Below are 22,472 nucleotides of genomic sequence, written 5' to 3' on the forward strand. Positions count from 1 at the left end.
AGCCGAATCGGAATTGAAAAGTGACTTTAAAAAAAGAGGTAGTATTATTCTTTGCCGTGAAAAACCTGGCAACACCTCACACTTACTACTGAATTTTTCAAATGACAAAATTTACAAAAATAAATAACAGTAATACATATTTTAAACTAGAGTAACAAGATTAAATATGAAACAATGATCTGGTAAACTTCCTTTACTTAATAAACATACACAGAATCATTGGCTGTTGTAGTGCATTACTCCTAAATCTGATAAACAAGACACAATAGCATGTTTTTTGTATTCTAAATCACAGTGTTGCAATAAAATGAAACATCACACCAAACATAATTTTACCTCATATAAAAACCAACTGTGTGTAAAAGCAGCCAAGCAATTTGGCAGTTGCGCTTATAAACACTGTCAGGAATTTTACATAATTTTTGAAACTTTTCGGACTTAGATTTTGGGTAACTTTGGCGCGCTGACCAAGGGGTTGGCTTCTTTAAGGATTTTACGTCCAGCAGTTTTATAATCATATGTGCAATCATGTGCTTCTGCATATCTGTGACTGGCACAGAAATTGTTCCCACATCTAAGAAAGAAGTTGGTTTGAGTGGTTTATTACATACCAATAAACAGAGGAATATTAAAATCTAATATTTGTTGCTACTACTACACCAACAGCTACCAATATTTAGCAAACAGTTAAATAAAACATATTATAAATAAACCAATTTTAAATTTTGACAAATTTATTAGGTTGGCTTGACTGCCAACTCCAGACAGGATAAAACCGGTTAAAAGCAGAAAAACTTACCTGCACGTATAGCTGGTTGCTAAACCAGTACGCTTTCCACACAAAAAGCACCTTTTCTTCTTGCTAGTATGTTTTACAGGGGGTAGTATTGATGGTGGTCGCACAGCAGTGGGGGAAGTGCATGAAGGGGCAAGTCTCATGTAAGCACTACCATGTGGAGACTAAAAAGTATTGAAAATTGAAGAGATATATTACAATGTGTAAGCTTAGACCGAACATCATTTTACCTTCATAGGTTGACGTTTGTCTGTGTAATGTATATTGGAACTGGGTAACCTATGGCCACTCTGTCCGCTGCTGCCTGTGGTGAGAATCATATGGCTTGTTATGTATTTCCATTTAATTTTACAAATTAGTTCTAATACGCTTTAAAGTATTCTATCACAGTCCTTTTTTCAAAATCTGATTGCTGGTACTTTAAGTCCACCATTATAAAAGAAAAACACATTTTCTGGCATTTATTTTTGAAATCAACATACAAGGCCACAAAAAACAAAAGCCTCTTTGAAACATTGATACCAAATAAACCTGGCAGCAAAAAACATATACTATTTTACAACCAGTACATTTGCTTGTTACTTCATTAGTATGCAGCTGTTAGTAAAACAAGGTACAACATACCTCTCTGGTTGTCCTTAGTTGGACTTCTTACAAGATTCCGAAGCACGTTAGCATCAACTGCTTTGTTGATAAAATCAACCACTTCTCGTGCCTCTTGCTTAGACATTGTCTCGACACGAGCATGAGACTCCTGTGCATAAAAAAACAGACATGATGAATTGAAGGAAAATGAGTGATTAAACTTTTTATATCACAAGCATGTGTTGTCTTTTTTTCTTTTTGTCTGATTTTTATTTGCTTACTTTTGATGCTTTTAGACTTATTTTTGCCAACTGTAGGAACCGCCTAGTATATTAGCCTTGATAATAACAGGAATGAGTCTTTGTTTGAATATTAGCCAAAGACTTTTACTGTTAAACTATTCAGCAGAAAATCTTTTTTCACCTTAATGATGTTATTTTTCTTATAGGATTGCCTTAAAGGAGTCGTAGGTTCATCACTACGTGTGGTTGGTGGTAAACCAGACACGTTTTGTCCTCTCACCAACTTTCGATGTCGGCTTGGTTTCTGTTCCATCGTCTTCGGAGGTTCAGGAGTAAATCTACGACTCCGAAGAGCAGATTTTGATAACTTGGACCTTGCTCCTTGATCTTCCAACTTCCGGATTGGACTCTCAGGGATGGTGAAACCAAACGCACCACCCTCCGCGGAAGATCTTTGAGTTGTCGCTAATTTTCCCGCAACAGTTTTTCCACCCTTGCAACCATCTGCAACAGGCTGGCCCTGCTCCCAAATGGGGCTTTTTAGGACCCCGTTGCCGCCCCCTGCCCAGTACGGGGGGAAGGGGGACCCATCAAGGGTGCTATACTTCACACCTTGGTTAGTCTCAAAAACTTTTGTAGCCATGTCAACTTCCTCTTGATTCCTGTAACAGCAAAACTTAAGATTAATTAACAGCATTAAAGAAAAGTTTCTACTACCCAAAAAAATCTTTTTAATCATTTTACAATTTTCCAATCAATAAGTTTTATTTACCACTGCTTAATATCTACCCCTATTTAAATATTGTTATTTACCTGGGAGACGAGGGTTCATGGTTGGTGGGCATTGGAGGTAATTGATCTGGTGAGGGTAGAAGTCCATATGAACGCAAGTACATGTCGTGTCTGTTGTACGTCATGCCTGATAACTGGCGGGGTCTGCAAAGCATAAGATCACTGGTCACATACATTGCAATACTCGGGATAAAATTTTTGGCGTATTGTTAGGGGGCCTAGCATGATGCTGCAGTTTTTTTAAACAGAAGTTACATGCTTTAGCAACAGTTTTATACCTTAATATGTATGTTTTACCCTAATACTCGGTGTTAGAAGAACAATCAGAGGATATTTTTCACATTAATCAATGAAGCTTCCTATATTAAAAAAGTACAAGTGTAACTACAATATCAAGGTGTCACCCCAGAGTTTAAAACAAAAAAAATTAAAAAAATGATGCTTTTAAATAAAAATAAACAAATTTTGAATTGTCTTTAATTAACACTGCTGTGTAGCTTAAACAAAATTTTCAAAATCTGTAAAACATTTTTTCAAACCTTGGCATTAAGTAGGAACGCCGTTGATAAGAATCGGATTCCAAAGCATTCAACAACCGACGCGTCCTTGGACTGAAGCGACCACTGCCCTCAGTTGTATCTATGTTTATATAAAAAAGTTATAAATTGTGTAGAATTATTGGGTTTCCCAAATGTTTTATATTCATTCTTGGTCTAAATTTTGTCTTATGGCAATTGACAATAGTTCAAATAATAGAAGCAATGTCAAGGAAATTTAAAAAAGATAAAACTGTTCTGTAAGTGTTAACATACTTTATAAAATATAACCCACTATTAAAGTTATTTTTAATTAAATAGTTAACATTTTGATTCCTATACAATAAAACTGTATTGGATTTAAATAAATCATTTTTGTCATGACTTTGTTATGATAAGTAAAGTAGCAAATAAAAATTTTCATTAGAAGCATGACATCATGTTTGATACGATTTTTATCTAAATCGTTTTGTTAAAAAATTAAAATCATTTTTAATGATGTAAGAAGTTAAGACGTAATTATTGGCACACATTGACACATGTTATCACAACTTTGGCCTTGGTCTTACCCTGTGTATTAGCAGTTGCTTGGTTGGTTTCTTTTAAATCGTCAGAAACTTTTTTCTCAGAAGTTGCCAAATCCTTTATTATAATAAGAAAATGAAAATCATTTTGTAAAAAAATAATATTATTTAGAAAAAATATCATTTTATCAAAAAGGTTGATATTTTAAAAAAATACTCACATTATTTGTGTCTGTTACGTTACGAAAGCAACGTAATCTAGAATGACGTGGTTCGCTAACGGTGGCTGGTGCATCTGTATGAATATAAAATGTAAAGTCAGACAGTATGCTCATTAGTAAGAAATTTCCAGGAAAATAAGGGTTTTGTTTCAGTTTTAATACAAAATGTCGGTTCACTTGCAGTGTTGAACAAGTTTTTATATTTTAACAATTTCTTTAACCTGCCTATGCCTTTACAACACTGTGTATGACTGCTAGGGGAGAATGAAATAAACCTAAAACAGAAATGTTAATTTAAACATGTAACAATAAGTCTTGTAACAATGAACTCTTTCTTATAAAAAAAAACGAAGAAAAAAACTCATTTTCTCACAAAAAAATAAAACAAAACATATTCCCACAAAAATCTGACCAACCTTCATTACTGAGTGACCTCATCATTTCTGATGTTCGGTTTTTGTTTTGTGGTTCCGCATGAGCGGCTTGGGTTGGGGGTTTGAATTTAAGGGGTTTTGGCTGCTGAGAATATCTTTTCATTGTTGTTCCATCTAAAAGGGGAAATAGAGAGAGAACTTTTAGGAGCTGATTAGACTACGGTATTTTTTGTTTATAAAATTTTCAAATCACTATATAGTAGGGGGGGAGAATGGGACACTTTTTAATATTTTCTTGTCCTATACCGTATCCTTGCAACTCCCATACACCATTTTTAATTGTTTAAAATAGATAAGAACATTTGGATACTATGTGCTAAAGGTGTCCTATCTCCACCCACCCTACTACATAAATAAAAACAGTGATGAGTTCTGTGAATTTGGGCCTGACCCAGTGCTCAATAAGTTCTGATAACAAAAAAAAGTGCTACAATTTTGTATTTAATACGACTTGATCCTTACTGTACCTTCGTTCTCATCAAACTTTAATTTTTGTACTTCGTAGAACTGGATCTATATTCTATCTATATTATAAATAAAATAAATGTTTTATTTTTTGATACTCACCAAGTTTTCTTGGCATTGAAGGTGGTTTTGGTTTCATCACTGATGTTACCTGCATTAAATAATTTATTTAGAATCGCAATAAAGTTAAGCCTAATTAAATACATACTTGAACATATATATATATATATATATATAGTTTTTTTTTCACTGTAAAGTGTTTGAGATGTATTTAGTATATATAAAGAAAGAATAAGATAACAAGATGTATTGTTTGTGTTTTGTATAGCCTACAGCAGTAACTGCAGTTTACTTTTAACATATTTTTCTTTTACCGATACCTAGTACAAAGATGTTTCCTCTAATTTTATTAATCTTTTCTTAAAACATTCAACATCTGTAAAAATATAATACTGCATATGCAGGTATGCTATTCATAAAGCTTGTTTATTTATCAGTTTAATAAAATAAACATCCTTTTTGGTGATAATTATTGATAAATTTCAAAAAAATAGGAGAAAATGACTAAAAGATTCTAAAAAAGGTCATTCCATTTCTCCTTTTACAATAAATCAGCCACCTCAGTGGTTATAAATCAAACTTGTCACAATATATGGAAACTGTGGCAAATGAATCATACCTGATAACTTATCTGATTATGGGCTTAAATTTTAGAAGGCAGTGGGCACTTTCGCATTTTAACAATCCAAATATGCTTTAGCCATTTTTTTCTGTAGTTATTGTCAATAAATAACTGGGAGAATTGTTAATGAATATTTAATTAATAAAAATAACTTTGTCTAGTCTTATATGATCAACACTATTCAATAGTAATAAGAAAAACGCACCGGAAGTATTTGGGACGAAAATTAAATTTTACAAGAAAATTTAATTCTCAATACCACATAATTACAGTGGCAGATTAAATTTTGTACATTTCCTAAAAGTAAGACTCTGGTAATGAATATCCTATACCAACATACATTGGGAAAGGCAATAGTGATAAGTAATTGGTAGAGGAGAAAGGCACCAAGCACCTCTATTTCACCACAAACCTCTTTATATATATATGATAATATCTGTAGCTTAATATCAATTTTAATGTTAAAGGCTACATCTGGAGTCTGAAATGTGTGGCTGTATGGAAGTGATGGAGATTGTGGCACAATGTCAGTGTTTTATAAACTATACTGACCATTAATGTAATTACAAACTGATAACATAGTGGGGCGGGGGTAAACAGGAGACTTTTAGTACAAAATATCCAATTCCAACCATGTTTTAAACAACTAGTACCGGAGTCGTGAGGATACAGTTTTATAATTCTTTGAATGCTATCTGTTTATTATCAAATGGGACAAGAAAATAGAAGGAAAGGCTGTCCTATCTTTCCCCACCATACTATACCATTCTATCTTAAACAGACTATGACATTTAAATTTTCCCTACATTTTTGTATTTTTAATTAATTTGTGATAGATGTCTGACACGTCTCATTTAAATAGACTTTTTTTTCTAACAATTAAATCCAAGTTTGTCAAGGAATTTTACAAAAACTGTGTAATTTAGAAAGAAATTTATCTGACAGTGCCACATGCAGAATTATGCTTAAATTACCAAAATATAAAAAGTGTTTCAGTGACATGAGGTCCTGGAGCAAACACTTTCTCTGTTACCTTATTTGGTTGTGGAGGGATCATGAGGTTTTCCATGTTTGTTCGAAGTTGTTTCATCTTGGAAGCGGTGATGTTGTTCTCCACCATCTGCGCCACACTTAAAGCTGGAGGTTTAGATGAGGGAAGAGCGATCTCCTCTTCCTCCTCTTCATGGAGGTTGCAGGCTGATCCGCTGGAAGAAAGAAAGATGTGTTAAAGGAAAAGAAAAATGTCATTGATAAGCATCAAACCAGGCAGAGTGGCTAAAATAGATAAAAATGTAATAATAAGTTCTATAGCTAAGAAACATATGGAGCACTAAAAAACAATGACTATCATTCATAGGCACTAAACCTAGGGTGGCAGGGTAGGCTGTACATGTACTACAAAAAGTAGTAAACATTAGATTCAATGAGTTTAAAGATAAGGAACAGCACTGAAAAAGGGTGACTGTCATTCATAGACACTAAATCTAGAGTGGCAGGGTAGACAGAATTACCCTAGAGTTTTATGTACTGTATTATTCAGAAAACATTAGAACATTCAAGTCAGATTTATTTCACAGGAATGTGTCTAACTACCCCTCCCTGGATATAAAAAAAATAGCGTCTATGCTGTTATTTTAAATCAATTCACTTTATGCTGGTTTATTTAAGTAAAACTACAAGACTAGAACAAGACAAGTAATTGTCAAAACAAAACTTGTGGATATTAATTACAATAACAGGTCACTGATTAAGAACAAGGACAAGTCAATATATACTGGTTGTTTAATATTTCTAATCATGATTGCCCTTTGAGACCATATTAAGAAATTGTTTGAATCCTTTCAATAATAAACTTTAAAATACTTTGAATTTAATATCGTGTTTTATATTCATACCACACAAGAAAAATATGTTTTTTTACCAATCAATTTGAACTATAGAACCCGAATAAGCATGATACAGCTAAATTAAGACTGTACAAAGTGCAGGACACATTGACACATCTGTGCTATAAAGAGCTCTCCATAAATTTAGCAGCTCATATAAATAGCTTAACAAGCTGTGGTCCAAGCTTGAGCCAATTTGAAAACGCCACGTCATGAACATTATAGTGATTATGCAGAGTTTTTCTGATGTTTTTTTTCTGACAAGCCATACACAGTAGTACCAAAATTTAAATGTATATAAATAAGAAAATATTTAAAAAAATAAAATAAAATGGATGGAACTTCTAAAAAATACACATATGGAAAAAATTGCTAAGAATATATAAGAAACTTGATAAAACTGCTAAAACATAAAAAAAATAAATGAAAAAAACTGCTAAAGTGACAAAACTGAGGCAAACCACAAGTTGCTGATCACACATTAGTGCCACCCACAATGACAACACAATATGGGCAAGTATGGACACGCCTTGTCAGATATTAGATCAACCAAAAGTTGAATCAAAACAAACTCAGCTCAGAAGACGCTTGCTCAGCAAAATGAATTCTGCCAAAGATTTCTCTTTATTTAAGCTTTCATTGTGGAAAACATGCAAGGCATAGAACAAATAAAAAAATGTTAAACAGTATTTTTTAAAGTATTGTTGAAAATTGAAACCAAATCCCACGCTAGTGCTAACCACAATGTAAAATAATATTTTCACAAAGCCTGAACAATTTCAATGCTGCATGCATGAACATAGTGAAGATTAATAATACATGTTGAAACATCACATCTATTTTAACTCCCAATTGTACAGCTTCCAGGTTACAAATTTAGCTTGTTTTGACAATTGTTTCTATTTAAAGACATGATTTATGTTCATAGAGCATTGGCGCATTTTCCTATATGGTGAATGCAGAGTGTTTTACAAATTAAACTTTGGGAACAAAACATAATCTGCACACCTGCTTTGTTTTGGGGGAATATTAAACCGGTTTTCCACAACATAAAATACTTATAGAAAGTTGCTTTACAGTTAAATCAAATATAAATCATTAAAAGACTCACCAAAAAATAAAGAACCCACAAAAATACTCTTTTGTTACCAAAATATCAGAACCTACAAAATACTTACATATATGTAACAAAATATCTAAACTCACAAAAAAACTTCTTTGTTACCAAAACAAAAACCAACAAAACAGGTCACTAAATTGTTTTCTCAACTTTGTTGCCTCCAAACATTCATTTTTTTTTAATTTTATAGGTCACTTCATATGTGCCTGGGTAGGCATTACAAGGTGTGCATATATTACCCCAAAAATAAATCAGGGTACCCAGTATAAATGCATAAATATTCCTATCTTACAAACATGTCTTAAAATCAACATATAGACAGTGTACAACATATATATGTATAGACAGTGGTGATAGTGCAATGATCGGTCTATTTCTCAAATAAAAGCTAATAATGTGACAAGAAAATCAATATCATGCTTTCGTCAGCATAAACTTTTATCTTTTAAAACTTATAGGTACCATGACTTTTCAAAATTAGCGCCTATACCCCACTATGCCACCCCACTCATTATTTCCTACCTTAGAGATTCAGAGAATGGAGTCAAAGTCCCATCACCACGATCCACCACGCGGAAGAAATTCAGCTGATCACCATCTCGGTAGACAAGAAGTGTCACCTGTGATGTCATAAACATGTTTGTGATGTAAAGGTATCAGCATAGGGGTAATGTTAGGGGGTTCATGGGTGACAAATCAGGAGTTTTTTTAAACATGGGTGACAGTACAGGTTTTGCACCAAGTTTTAGGCATAAAATCGATTTAAACTGCAGGCAGGTTCAAAACAACTGTATTTTGTTATTATTTATCAAGCTGTGAGCAAATTATTGACAGAAACCTAAGTAACCACTTGTCTTTACACAATTACAATGATAATCTAAACCAGCGTCTATTTTAACGTTTCACAGAAAATCCAAACATTTGTTAGGAGTTTAAGACAAATTCTCACATTGATTATTTGTGCCATAAAAGGTAATTAATCAAAATGTGAATTGTTTACAAAACCATATGAAAATATGATGCAACACGTCAGTTATTCACATCACAATAGCAACTTCCGTACTTAATTTGTAACGCAAAAGTTTTGTAACTTTTTTAATGTTGACAGTTTTGTGTTTATGGTCGCAAATGATTAGTTTAAAATTTACAATTTTGTGCCACAATTTAGACAGGAATTACAGAAACGCAAAAACAATACAACAAAGAATTACAAGTTGCAAATTTCGACCTACTAATTGAAAGCTTGTATATAAATAAAATTTAAAAGAATTAACAAAGATGCAAAAACCCAGACTAGCTCGATAAGATGAATCACCTGTTTTGTGCCATTTCCACCACTATGTGGTGTCGTTGGTTTATCGAATAAATCCTCGGGGTTATCCAGAGGGTCGGGGAGGTCACGTGACTCTTCCATTGAGATGACTGTATTGTGAAAGTGAATGTCATATTGACTTGTTTGGAATGCGAATATAGAACTTTGTAAATGTAAAATATAAAAAGCCAACTCTATGTCCCTATGTATTATTCTTCGTATTTTTGGTCTTAAAATCACAAGAAAAAAGTCTTAAATTATTCCATTAAATAAATATATTGCAAAATCATCAAGATAAAGAAATTAAATTTGAAATGCCAAAATATGAACAAACTACAAAACCAAAAATGGGCCTCAACTGATGCATTTATTTTAGTTATTGTAAATCTTTAAGTTTATTATAAATTTAATCGTTGTTTAGCATAAGTTGGATCATGTATGGAAAACAAAATTGATGTAAAAGAACATTGTTCAGTGAAGAAAATAAAACAGGAGTTCCTTACCTCTCCGTGTGTTAATTGGACCGCCTCTCATCGCAAGAACCAACTTTAAAGTGCAACCATCAGTAATGCTAAATGAAAAGTAATTGCATATGAAACACATGAATTGCAGAATACACAACATAAAAAACTGATATTCTGTGAAATCGTAAAGATAGGCAGTAGGTAGTAAACTAGTGTATGAGATCAAATTTTAAACTTCAAACATAGAACAGGTTGAAGGTAACCGAGTCTGTTTGGAGAAGGAAACCTCAAGGTAAACGAGGTTTATTGAAATTGCTTTTATCTAGAATTTACATTTTACAGCGTTGACTTACTATGCTGTGTCTCTGTGTTCTATTTCTGTGCATTTTACGAGAGCAGTAAACTTTCTTTGCTAACCAGTAACCATGAAAGTTAAAATTGGAAACCATAAAGAAAAAGTAAGTATCAGTACGCCAATGAAACAAAACTGCTAATTTATAAAAAACCATATAGGCAAATATATGTATCAAAAATGACATAAAAATATACAAGTATCTAAAACAACAAAAAACATGTATAATATACTTGTAATCTCTTAAGCAACATTCATCTTCTAATTCTACATTTTTCCAAATAAGAAACTGTTGGGAGACAGGAATTCCTAAAAATAAAACAAAGATTACAAATAATATGATGTGACCACAACCAAGATAGGATATGTTCAGGAGTCAAGACTTATTATTGGATGGATAATATGACCATGATAGTCACTAAATGTGGTGTATCAGTATAAAATAAAAACTTTGTACCAAAAAAAGTTTTATTTTTAGCCAATGAATATAATATAGATATATTTATTTACTCAGATTTTAGAACCTAAAAAGTTTATTGCAAAGATTAGAACAGATTTTTTGAACATTGTTAAAGGGTTAATATAGCCATACTAACTATCAACGGTGGGTACACAGTTTTTATTTTTACTTCCCACAATTGCCCAAACTTTGGGAACAACTCAAATTTATCAAAAAAATTATCCAATCTAACACCCCTACATCTTACCTTCCAGGCGTTGAATTTTAGCTTTTACAGCGATGACTGTTTCGTATGGTGAGACTCGCAATTCGAAGCAAGTCCCCGTCAATGTTTCAATGAATAATTCCATCACATTGTACGAAAGTCTGAGAAACAACAATGTATTAGTGGAATTACTATGACTGATTGGTATTCAGCCTTGTCTGGTAATAGCTGAAATTGTATCATTGTGTGAAATAAAACCTCGGATGGGAAATTTATATATAGTAGGGTGGGGGAAGATGGGACACCTTTTAATTCTAATTACTCGTTCCATTTCAGAGTAAACAAAAACATTCAAAGAATTATAGAATCGTATTGACTCTTATTTGTTTAAACACAATCAAAGGTATTTTTCATTTTTTTCCCGTAAGAAATGCACTAAAAATGAAAAAATGTTGGTTTTGTTTTACTTTAACATACCTGTAACTACTGTGAATATTTCCCCCTTCGTCGAAAAATTCTTTATCATTCATCCTGCTATTTTGGAACACCAGCAAGGAACATGATGACTATTTCTCAGCATGCGAACATAGCTGGACCTGGCAATAAGGGGAAAGCCAAGCCTAAGTGGACTTACGTTGGTTGATATCAATTTCTTCCCTACACGCTACACTTTATCTAGAAATCGGTGTAAAAATTTTCATACTTCAACGCATAATTTTTTAAGAACTAATTCACTAATATGAGCATATTCCAGTCTAAAGAGTATGGCAGTTTGTTTCTCAAGAGACATCGCTCGTGCAAGACGTTTCTTTTTGGGCGAGCTCGTGCTATCATCCAAAATCAGTGTACAAATCATGTACATTTCCAGGCAACATTTGGAAATCTTAGTTAATTTATTACATATTTTTATTGTTTAATTAATTGGCATGAATGACACAAAGTATGGGGTGCATAACCAAAAATGTGTAAAAACAATCGCTTGAGCACCTGCCATGTATACTCTGCAGACTGGGGAATATTCCAATATATACAGTTAATTGTGTTAATATTAATAAAAAATCGCTTTAAACTCAGTAAAATCCTCATTCTAAGTTCATTAAAATATTTTACAGTTATCAATGTCATTGCATGATACGATTATAGAATTCTATAATTTTTAGTTATAAGTTAGTAAAGTAAAGTTACTAACGGCGTCTGAAACCGCGTATTATAGGCAGTAAATTTAACATTCTGTGGTTGCATATTTAGTATAACATATAACCTGTGACTTATCTTTCTATTTGGCACACACAGTGACTAGCCTGGTTTTAAGGTACGCGTTAACATTCCAAAACACACGTAAGCTATTTATACGATTAAGTAAACATTAATTATTTATACGCTATTTAGTCAACAACTTGTGAAACGTTAAGTTTATTCAGTAGGCGGAACTGGTCGAAAACGAACACCTCACCAATACAGATAAAACAGTCAACACTGATCGGGAATCTAATTCTTCTTCTCCAAACAAACAAAACAAAACGAGATATTGGAATTAGCGAAAGTGGAATTTGCTTCCCCGGATGCTCATATCGCCATAACACCAAGATCACGTGTTTATATATTAGCGAAATGCTATTTCTATGTCGTCCATTTAAAGCAAGTTAAAGTGAAATTCCAAGTCTTTTGTGATATAAAGTTCATCACGTCTTAGTTTTACCAATGTATATAGTAGTTATATACATTGGTTTTACAAAGATTTTAAAATAACAAAATATAAAAAATCTAGTTTATGTTTTAAAAATCAATTTGGAGTATAAAAAAAATTTGCAACGTTGGTTTAAACATTATTTATGCAACACCAAGACGCTTGTACAACAGAATACCGATTTATATGTTTAAAAAGGAGACAGTTAAATGCTCGTGTTTATTGAGCACGTAACCGATCATATAGATCCACTTTCGTCGAACAGTTATTCTTGTTGCTGTTATTTTTGGGCGACGTAATATCAAACTAGGCGAAAATTGGCATATCATTTAATTTTAAAGGATAGCCGTCTTATCAGAAAATTGAACAACTTTAGTATGTGTTATACTGTTTCATATTAAGCTTTCTGGGTCGTATATAATTCACATGTTTATTTTTCTTCGAAGATATATATATCTATGCCTTTCAGTACCACACGTCATTTGACTTTTACATCATACTATAATTTGTTTGTAGTATATGACATCATAAAAGTCATTCAAAAATGTTTTTCAAAATTTTGGTTAAATGTTAACTTTATTCAATTTAACTTAGCGTCAAAAAGTGATAACCCAGTTGTTTACCAGGTAAAATAAAAGCCACACAAGTGTTGTTTTAGCAACAGGTACTATAGATACAGTCAGAGAGTCACAGTCTAAAGCTGATGATGTTACACAGAAAGATATCAAATGACACTTGGGTTACTGATGTACCGATTAGACGTAACATGAGAAAATTGTATCGCATAGAAAAGTTTTGTAACCACTCGAACACACGACTGTTTCTCTTACAGTGCTGATAAATAAGTCTAACCATTATAGGTATATATTGAAGTCATTTAGAATCTATAGAACAAATTGTATATAAAATATTAACTTTGAGGGATTCGTTTAGCTCTAACAGTTTAAATTATTTTTTAACAATGCCAAGCGCTACAAGGAAACGAGTAAGTGCTAACTAAGAATCTTGATTAATAATTTGTGTGTTTTTGGCTTTTATTGTACTATTGAAGTCTATTTAGAATTTAAAAAGACGTTCTTTAATTATCGAATTTGGTAGAACAATGGTAATTTATATTTTTAATCAAATCCGTAAACTTTTAAACAAAACGTATACCAGTAAGTAAACCCGGTCTATATACCAACTTTGAGTAAACCTACGTTCCGTGTGAACATTTACCTCAAACAAACTATTATCGAGGTTCACGCGAAAATGTGTAAATATTTTTTGTTTAGGGAAAAAAGAGAGAAGCTGACCCGGTAAGTGGAATATTTAACTCCTTTAGACCAGTAAAAACAATAGAATTTGGCAAGCATCATGTGCAATATTTTATTTTAATTAATATAAGGTATACACATATGTTGTTTTTATAAAAACAAGAACGCTTGTCTCAGAAATGTGGACCCCCGCTATAACAAAATATTTAATTATTTCAAGCGGTAGCAATCAAGCGGAAAACTCGTCCAAGCATAACGATTGCCATAACAACGCAGAACCCACGCTGTTTATTGTTTTTACTCCCCACTTTACAAGAGATATTCTGAAGTGATTTGTTTTGTGTCAATAAAGGGCAATGTAGAACAAGTTTTTAAAGTGTTAGACGTTGTCATTTAATTGATAAAGTTACGATGAGTGGTAAGACTGCTGTTAGCAGCAGCGGTAAACGCAGAGCACAGCGCAGCGACCCGCTTGTCGATATTTCGGTAATTTTTTAATGTTCAATCTCCTAAAAAACACATTAAACTGAAGCTATTAGGAAAATAATATATAAATATGTATTTTAAGAGTACTATTTGTACGATTTAGTGCTGGTTACGTTATATTATATGTTATATATATATATAATGCTAATATGTATATTAGCATTACCATGTTAGATTAAAAAGATTACTTTCTAAGAGGATGTAAGATTACTCGATACATTAAAAAAGAAATTAACATTTGTCTTACCCACATTAGGATGAGGAAGCAATTGAGAAAGAACCGAGTGGTTCGTTTGCTTGGAAGTTCCTCCTTCCATCCCAGATACGAAGTTTATCACAATGTCCGACTCCTGAGGAACTGGAGCAGTAAGTATCTAATGTATCTTCATGGAAGCCACTACAAATATCCTTTTTTTAACGGTTTCTTTTTTTATTTTTTAAAAGACCTGTCTAAAGTTTTGGTTAAGATATTAATTTATACATGGCATTGTCATGCATGCCATGGAAAAAAGTTAACATTGTCACTGAACATGCTGTCAATGTCATCGCATTAACATTTCATAAACTATTTAAGTGACAATGTAACATATAGCTTAAATAAAGCCATAACCAATTAAAATTAACCATTGCACGAATCTACTAAAACAGAACTCATCTGCATTTAACTCTTTTTACTTGACATAAACATGACATACTGCATTTATTTCCTATTGCAGAAAAATGGGCATTGTTTTAAAATTTGACCACCACAGTCTAGAACTACGGGAAGCTTGCCAGCTTGATGTGTTTGTTATTTCATATCACTGGGCTAAGGAACAAGGTTTCGATGAAAGGCAACTCAGTGGTTTCATTACTTTACTGCATCATATCTTGGAAAATGTGAAAAGTAAACTTTGTTTGTTTCTTTTGCTTTAAACAGTTTGAGTAACATGCTTAAATCAGATTGAAAATATTTTATGCCCAAGGTATATCTTTAAATAAAAGGCAACGCGTTATTTTTTGTTATTTCTTTATTAATTCGCTAACATATTCATTTTCAGAAGAATTTAAATCAAAGCAGATGCTAAAGTGCTTATTTATTCTGCTGAATTAAATACATAAGAATAAAATTGAAACTTTTTATGTCCCGGAAATAATGGGTTCAAGGCTCATCGCTGCTATCATTGTGGTCGTATGTGTGTCCTTGGGCAAGACACTTAACGGCAATTACTCCAACCCAGTGGCCACTAATGGGTTTCCAAAATTATCAGCATAAAAAAAACGAAAAAAACAAAAAATAATCAATCACAAAGTAACATACATGGTATCATGTAAGCTGGCACGAGGTGTATGAATAACCCTGTTATAACGACTGTCGTTTACCTGCCATGCGAGTATAAAGTAAATTTCATTCATTTCTTCATACATACACATTACAGGTAACATGAGCAAAGCCGGTAACTTCCAATACATGAAGGAATGTTTTTCTGGTGTTGGTTCAGACAACCCTGACCTCGTACCAATACCTCTCTACTTTTTTAAACTTGAACATTCTAAACTCATCATAAAGTATCTCATATCTACAATCTTTCAGCATTATTCTTTGTACCAATACCTTTACTATCAACAGCAGGATGAACTAATTATCGGAACAGATGTTAGTGGCTGCAGTTTTAATGTGCCTTGTGGTTTTATAGTTCTGTACTAAGAAATAAGTGGTAGGATTTTGTCCGATTACAATACCTAAAAGGGTATAATGAAACAGAACAACCGTGTTATAACGATTGTAGTTTTTCGGCAACGCAAAGATAAAAAAAGTTATATTAAATCAAAACATCCAAGTTATATACACCAGCATATGTATGGTTGTTTAATAAATTTCGTGCAAAAATCAACGTTAATTGGGTTGAAAGTTTTTTTAAACCATAAAGCGCTGTGACCACTGGGCAAAGACTCCATGTTGACTACTGGGATATATATGTAACCACCTTAATACTAAACACAAATACATTACCAATCAAATCATGACATGAATTATTACCAAGGCGTTTGACTTATACACTTAACTTAAATTGTTTTTCAACTATTGTGTGGCCAATGCAGTAACACTAAACGAATCAGCCATATTTAAAATATAGAAAAAGATCATAACAGAAACGACTTAACCACCTTACTGTTTAATTCATTATAGATGATGTTGGAAACCTGTCCCGTGTTGAACAGTCCATATCCTGTTCCATTAGAAGAAGGAATGCCTTTGGAGATGTATGAAGAACACTTGATGAAAAAAGAGTCAGAAGTATGTCGTCATTTAAATTGTAGTTCGACAGTGGGCATGAGGTGTATTTGTATGCTGTGCGATTGCCATAAAAGGAAGATACTGATACATGGTAGTTCTACATGGGACAATAATTGTCCACAAAGTAACATACTTGGTAACTCGTAAGCTGACACGAGGTGTATAAAACAGAACACTCGTGTTATAACGACTATCGTTTTTAAGCAACCGAGGATAATGCAAGTTACATTCATTCAGTTTCCAAGCGTGTTACTATACGTAAATTCGCTTTTAACACCTTTTTTACGTTGCTGCTGCAGAAATTAACGGATGACGAAGAGACGGACGATGCAACCGCAGATAATTTGATCTGTGCAGTGATGGACGCCATGGAAGCAAGCGAAAATGACGTAGTAAAGACTGTGTCGACCTCTGAGTTGCGAGGAATCATCGAGAGAGTAACAAAAGAAATGATTTTGCCGGCCAAAACTGAACTGAAAACCAAAATAAAGGAAAAAGAGCAATCTTATTTAAACAGAATCGGCAAAATACACGTGAAATAATTTGCCCCATTTAGAGCATATTGCGATACATATGGTATTTGTTGTGCTATTTCGCTTTTCTTTAGATTTCTTCGTTGGGTAGGTTGCACCGTGTATTTTTATTCAGCTTTAACTGTGGTACTTTAAAACCGACATCCGCAATTAGCGTTGTAAATAAACCAACGTAATTTTTTTTTTTCGGTTTTGAACAAACGAAGGCGAACCTTGTGAACTACGTCACATGGCACTTTGTGACGTCACATTACAGCACAATTCAAATTTGGGTTAATTTGATAATTTAAATACATATCACGAAAAGTGTTAATAGACTGTCTCCTCTCAAGATATTGGAATATTTGAAGCTTAAAAAGCAATGTCACAGCAGGTAAAATATAAAGTTTTTATAACTTATCATGTGGTATCCTAACCTCAGTGAATAACGTTATATACAAAGGCTGCATATAAAAAACTAGTACCTATCCTTTCCTCTTTAATTTTTTGTACGTTTTGTAATAATGCTGTTGATATTCGTTAATTTTTTCGAACGATAAAGAAAATTTTCGAACAAGAAAAGAGAATAGAAACATGTCCCATCTTGCATATACTCACTATATATATTATTATAAGATTTTCTCATTTTCCCCAGTATCCGAATCACCAGAAATATGTTTTCACGAGATATGTCCCACAAAGCACAAACCAATCATTGGTAACAATCGTTCCGAACAGAATGCAGCAACAACAATGTGACAGAAGGTATTTAACAATGGTTCAAAGCCAATGCAAAACTGTTAGTTTTCGAACCTATATTGGCCATTGCCCTCTCACTTGGCCCAGTGGCTCGCAACGAACTAGTAGACACTGGGTTCGGTGACCGATGCTGCCACTATTGTGGTCGTATGTCCAGCACAGAGAGCACTATAGATGACTAAATAGTCAGCCATACTGAAATAAAGAAACAATTACTCACAAAGCTACACACTTGATCTTGCTCCGGCATACGAGGATAATCTTGTTACGGCATACGAGGATTAATACCCAAAGTTCACTTTAATACCGCAGTACATGGAAAACACGACGCCTGTAAAGTGATTTATAAATTACACGCAAATTAATTAAACGTAACATAACCGAATATGCTAAATCAACGAAATGATATATTTCCTCAGCAGACCGCCCATCTATGTACAAGGGCAGCCACACTGGGTTGTTCAGCAACAAACGACAAATACAAGCCCAACAAAATACGTGAGGTATTTTACAGGTGAGGTATTACAACGATTTTATGTCGGCTGGCATGCACAGTCTTTGTCGTCCGAGCAATCGCTGTTAAATTTAGAGTAGAGTAAAATACTCAGGACGTAAAAATATAAAACCTGAGAATAAACGTTCCCTATTGTTTGTACAAATCATCGGTTCAGGATTGGTTAACATGATCGTTCCACAATTATCACTTACAGTGGTAAAGTGCAGCAGACATGTCAGTAAAACTGTTCGATGTTTAAACATCTTTTCCAGATATTCCATCTCATGTTGTCTCACCATCACAGCGAAGATGTCATCCACTAAACAAATGCATATCGATACCAATGTGGTCGCACGTCAGAGCTGTGCCGCTGTCCTTCTTTGAGCCACAGCGGAACGCATCAGATGCGAAAAGCAGAACGTAATCTATTACATTATGCTATGCATTTATGCTATGCGAAGCTTTGCTCATTTAATGTAGTTTTGCAAAATCGTTCATTCTGCGATTTAAAGTTAAGAGTAATAAGCCTCGAATAAAAACATAATATCATGCTCATAAACTAAATTCCAAGCGAATAAAGGCACTCCGCGCGTAAGATGTAAAATAAAACCTAAAAAACTGTCATAAAGTTTCAAATGCCCACGTGTTTTGCAGCAATTGCCGACCACAAAATAAAGGTTACTCTCGGTTACGGAAGGATATCATTAATAAAAAGCCCATTCGCCATCATAATCGAGTTTCAAAATCTTCTGAGGAAAACGCTGATCTAAGTTGGTTTTTCGACCCCAAGAAGAAAAAACGGGACATCGTGTCGTCATGGTTTGATGACGTCAGTGATAGTGACGTAGAAGAAACATGTGAACCCAATACCGACGAAAAAAGGCGAGTACCTATATTTTACTCAGATTAAAATCCTAAAATATTTTTAAAAAATCATCTGGATGTTATAAAGCTAGCTAATGTACAATGTAACATACTGCAGCCTGATATCTTATATCCAAAATTTCTAACGTTACATTCAAATATGTTGCATATTAAGTCAAACTGTCACGCTTTACATATTGGCGTATTTTATAAATATCATGTTTAAAATACCTTTCGGGATTTTTTTTTCGCGCGACAACTAAAATCACATATCCTTCGTTGCAATGCCAAGGTAGTTTATTTCAAAATAGCAAAGAGCAGTTCTTTGTTCATTTAGATATACTCCAGCAAAGTAACATTTCATCTATAGTACGTTGTGTATTACATAAGGTCATACAGGGCCGGTATTTACGCTAAAAAGTGAATCACCAAAACTACCATTATGTTTACAAACAGTTTGATTCGGGGCCAAATGCAGTTTACTTGACTCACGGCTACGTGTGGGAAATTATTTTGGTTCGTTGTTGTGTGTTCCCACTCATTTTTTTTTAACATAGCGGTTTTGTAAGGCTCATATTGTGTATGGAATATTGTATAATACGATTTCAAACTATTTTTTAACCAAGTTTAACTTGCGCATAGTATATATATCGGACTTCGAAGGGTCATTGTTGGAATAAGCTTGGTTAAAATCATGCGCATATATTACTGTAAGGTAAAATGGGATAGAGTCGGTATATTTCTTGAATACATTTTTAACTATTAACAATAGAACACTGTATGAATATTCTTTGTTTATACTGCCAAATCGGACGAGAAAGGAGAAAACATGAACCATCTTACCAAACACTCTATCAGCATTATACGAACGAATGTAACAACGTATTTAACCCCGCGGTGCGGTGCCAGTCGTACATTATAACACATATGTCTCATTTCGTGTTCCTCACACACGCCTATAAGGAATGTATTACATGCCAATAGAAACTACCATATTACGAATAATATGATTGTACTGTATTGTACAATGTTCTGTTACTAAAAACAGCGCTATCCTGTTTATGCCGTATATATATATATATACAGTGGGGAGGGGAAAGATGGGACACCTTTTCATTCTATTTTCTCGTCCCACGTGATAGTAAACAAAAACATTCAAAGAATTATAAAATCGTATCCTCACGACTCCCATAGACCGTTGTTGATTGTTTAAAACACGATTAGGGCATTTAAATGTTATGTGCTAAAGGTGTCCCATCTTCCCCCACCCTACTGTATATAGGTCTAACAGCAGCGATTCTGATGAGCCTTTAAAACGAACAGAAGAATCCAGCAACTTAGTGACAACTTTTGGGAGCGCTTATATTCGTTGGAAGGAGACTGACCAACAAAACTCAACAGACGAAATGGAAACAGGTATATATAGGTCTTCAGCATTGGGATTAATATTGAATGCTGAGAAATATAGTAGGGTTGGGTGAGATAGGACATGTTTTCGTTCTTTTTCCCCTCCATTCAGAAGTAAACAAAATATATTTACAAAATTATAAAAATGAACCGATACTTCAAAAGAGCGTTTTTAATTGGTCAAAACAATATCAGGAAATATGTGATTTAGATTCTAACGTTATTCCATCTTACCCCACAGTACTATATTCAACTATAACCGTTTCACGTAAAGTTCGAAGGCACGTCGTATTGCCGCAGCCTCTTGACTTGTAATGAGAGACAAACTTGCCATAGTTCCCTTTTAATTTTGGGAGCGGTTCTGTAAGCGCCGCGGTGTGCGTTGTGCGTATTAGTGATATAACGTAATGCATAGAAAGTTGATCAGAATATTTACTATCCATGCACAGATGATAATTCACATTTTACAGCACTATTTGTTGGCTTTCCAGGTGTGTCATCGTTTCAGAGAATTAATTATTCCGAATTATACGAAGCAGAAGCGGCTGTGAATATCCTGAAAGCGAGCTTGCTTGGTGAGAACATACAAGCAGCGGTACAGAGCATTCGCGAAGAATAATGCCATACGTAAATACTGAAACACAAATTTTCTGTATAAAGCATTAAATATAACGAATACGTAAATAGGCTCTTATAGGAGAAGTCGACAACAGCGGGTACTGATGTGCGAAACAAAGAGCATACAGCGCCTGAGTGGGGTTAGAAATGCAAAATGGTGGTTTCTGATTTTCAAACTCTTTACTTGCAAATGGACTTGCGAAACAAATAAGCTTGCACATGGTCCAGACATTACATTATTATTGCTCTAAGCGTATATTACTGTCGTATAGTTGGTTATTAATCATATACACGGAGTTTATGAACTATGTTATAGTATGGTGGGGAAAATGGGACACTTTTTTCGTTCCATTTACTCGTCTTATTTTATAGTAAACAAAGAACATTCGAAAATTATAAAACCGTATCCTCACGACTTCAATAGATCGTTGTTAATTGTTTAAAACACGACAGGACATTTAGATATTATGTACTAAAAATCTTCCCCCACAGTATATATTTATTATTTTTTTAGAAGATTGTTTTATTTATATTTTTTTCAAATTATTACATACAGCGTTTATCTCCTAGCTGATTTTGAATTTTTTCTGAGATTTGTTTTAAGGTTTTACTTGAATGGTAAATTCCCAGCCCCAGTTATATTGTAGTACTAAAAATGTGTTTTATAAGAATTGATTGCGACAGAATGTGTGTCGTATTCAATTAAATAAGGACAATATAGATATAGATGCGACTTGTGGTATTGTGGCAACACAACAAAACACAAGAGCAAATTACACGTTTGTTGCTTCGTAACCATCCTATACACAAAACGTCGCCTAAAATAAACGACTTTACCCGTTTACGTAAAACATCACAGTAAGAACATTACTGGCGCAATAGTTGCTTGTTTCCTTTTTTGATACTAGAATAAAACAGGCAGTGACGTGCGCTTCGATGTGTTTTCTTGCTTTTTGTTTTGATTGCGCGACACACGACACACAGGTTCGAATTTGAAAACTAAATACATCAGTTTTGCAACTCATTGTATATA

The 22,472-nt window shown here is 33.6% G+C and overlaps 3 protein-coding genes across 4 annotated transcripts; 2 read left to right on the forward strand and 1 right to left on the reverse strand.

Annotated features, from left to right (window-relative positions):
• Window positions 1–263: 263 nt before the first annotated feature.
• LOC149743216 (AN1-type zinc finger protein 4-like) lies at window positions 264–11,781 on the reverse strand. The gene is made up of 18 exons (XM_089886199.1): window positions 11,554–11,781; window positions 11,119–11,237; window positions 10,645–10,720; window positions 10,099–10,166; window positions 9,599–9,705; window positions 8,806–8,903; window positions 6,311–6,482; window positions 4,698–4,746; window positions 4,113–4,244; window positions 3,697–3,770; window positions 3,521–3,593; window positions 2,955–3,054; window positions 2,437–2,559; window positions 1,805–2,285; window positions 1,421–1,550; window positions 1,027–1,100; window positions 800–960; window positions 264–574 (listed from the first exon to the last, which is right to left on the reverse strand). The coding sequence occupies exons 1-18, from the start codon at window positions 11,604–11,606 to the stop codon at window positions 439–441; spliced, it is 2,226 nt and encodes a 741-aa protein (XP_089742325.1). The 5' UTR covers window positions 11,607–11,781; the 3' UTR covers window positions 264–438.
• Window positions 11,782–13,505: 1,724 nt separating this feature from the next.
• On the forward strand, window positions 13,506–17,497 carry LOC149743217 (ciliary-associated calcium-binding coiled-coil protein 1-like). 2 transcript variants are annotated; one of them, XM_089886351.1, is made up of 7 exons: window positions 13,506–13,748; window positions 14,038–14,061; window positions 14,762–14,871; window positions 15,222–15,391; window positions 15,924–16,141; window positions 16,676–16,783; window positions 17,083–17,497. In XM_089886351.1, exons 1-7 carry the CDS (start codon window positions 13,725–13,727, stop codon window positions 17,323–17,325), a joined length of 897 nt encoding a protein of 298 aa, XP_089742477.1. In that variant the 5' UTR covers window positions 13,506–13,724; the 3' UTR covers window positions 17,326–17,497. The 2 variants fall into 2 exon arrangements, with proteins under 2 accessions (XP_089742477.1, XP_089742469.1); XM_089886343.1 differs by lacking the exons at window positions 13,506–13,748; window positions 14,038–14,061 and adding an exon at window positions 14,280–14,505.
• Window positions 17,498–17,642: 145 nt separating this feature from the next.
• Window positions 17,643–19,460, forward strand: LOC149743218 (uncharacterized). The gene is made up of 4 exons (XM_089889743.1): window positions 17,643–18,060; window positions 18,474–18,568; window positions 18,823–18,970; window positions 19,205–19,460. The coding sequence occupies exons 1-4, from the start codon at window positions 18,035–18,037 to the stop codon at window positions 19,458–19,460; spliced, it is 525 nt and encodes a 174-aa protein (XP_089745869.1). The 5' UTR covers window positions 17,643–18,034.
• Window positions 19,461–22,472: the final 3,012 nt, after the last annotated feature.

The sequence above is a fragment of the Ciona robusta genome, chromosome 1 (assembly GCF_009617815.1).
Source record: "Ciona robusta chromosome 1, ASM961781v2".
Taxonomy (NCBI): domain Eukaryota; kingdom Metazoa; phylum Chordata; class Ascidiacea; order Phlebobranchia; family Cionidae; genus Ciona; species Ciona robusta.

Excerpts from the sequence above, each read along its gene's own strand:
- LOC149743216 (XM_089886199.1), bottom strand. The coding sequence starts at position 11,606 with ATGAATGATAAAGAATTTTTCGACGAAGGGGGAAATATTCACAGTAGT. Across the intron at positions 10,721-11,118 it reads TAAAATTCAACGCCTGGAAG|GAATTCCTGTCTCCCAACAG; the intron begins GTAAGATGTAGG and ends TTTTATTTTTAG. Across the intron at positions 961-1,026 it reads ACAAACGTCAACCTATGAAG|TCTCCACATGGTAGTGCTTA; the intron begins GTAAAATGATGT and ends AATACTTTTTAG.
- LOC149743217 (XM_089886343.1), top strand. The coding sequence starts at position 14,431 with ATGAGTGGTAAGACTGCTGTTAGCAGCAGCGGTAAACGCAGAGCACAG. Across the intron at positions 15,392-15,923 it reads TATCTTGGAAAATGTGAAAA|GTAACATGAGCAAAGCCGGT; the intron begins GTAAACTTTGTT and ends TACACATTACAG. Across the intron at positions 16,784-17,082 it reads TGATGAAAAAAGAGTCAGAA|AAATTAACGGATGACGAAGA; the intron begins GTATGTCGTCAT and ends TTGCTGCTGCAG.
- LOC149743218 (XM_089889743.1), top strand. The coding sequence starts at position 18,035 with ATGCAGCAACAACAATGTGACAGAAG. Across the intron at positions 18,061-18,473 it reads CAACAACAATGTGACAGAAG|CAGACCGCCCATCTATGTAC; the intron begins GTATTTAACAAT and ends ATATTTCCTCAG. Across the intron at positions 18,569-18,822 it reads ATACGTGAGGTATTTTACAG|ATATTCCATCTCATGTTGTC; the intron begins GTGAGGTATTAC and ends CATCTTTTCCAG.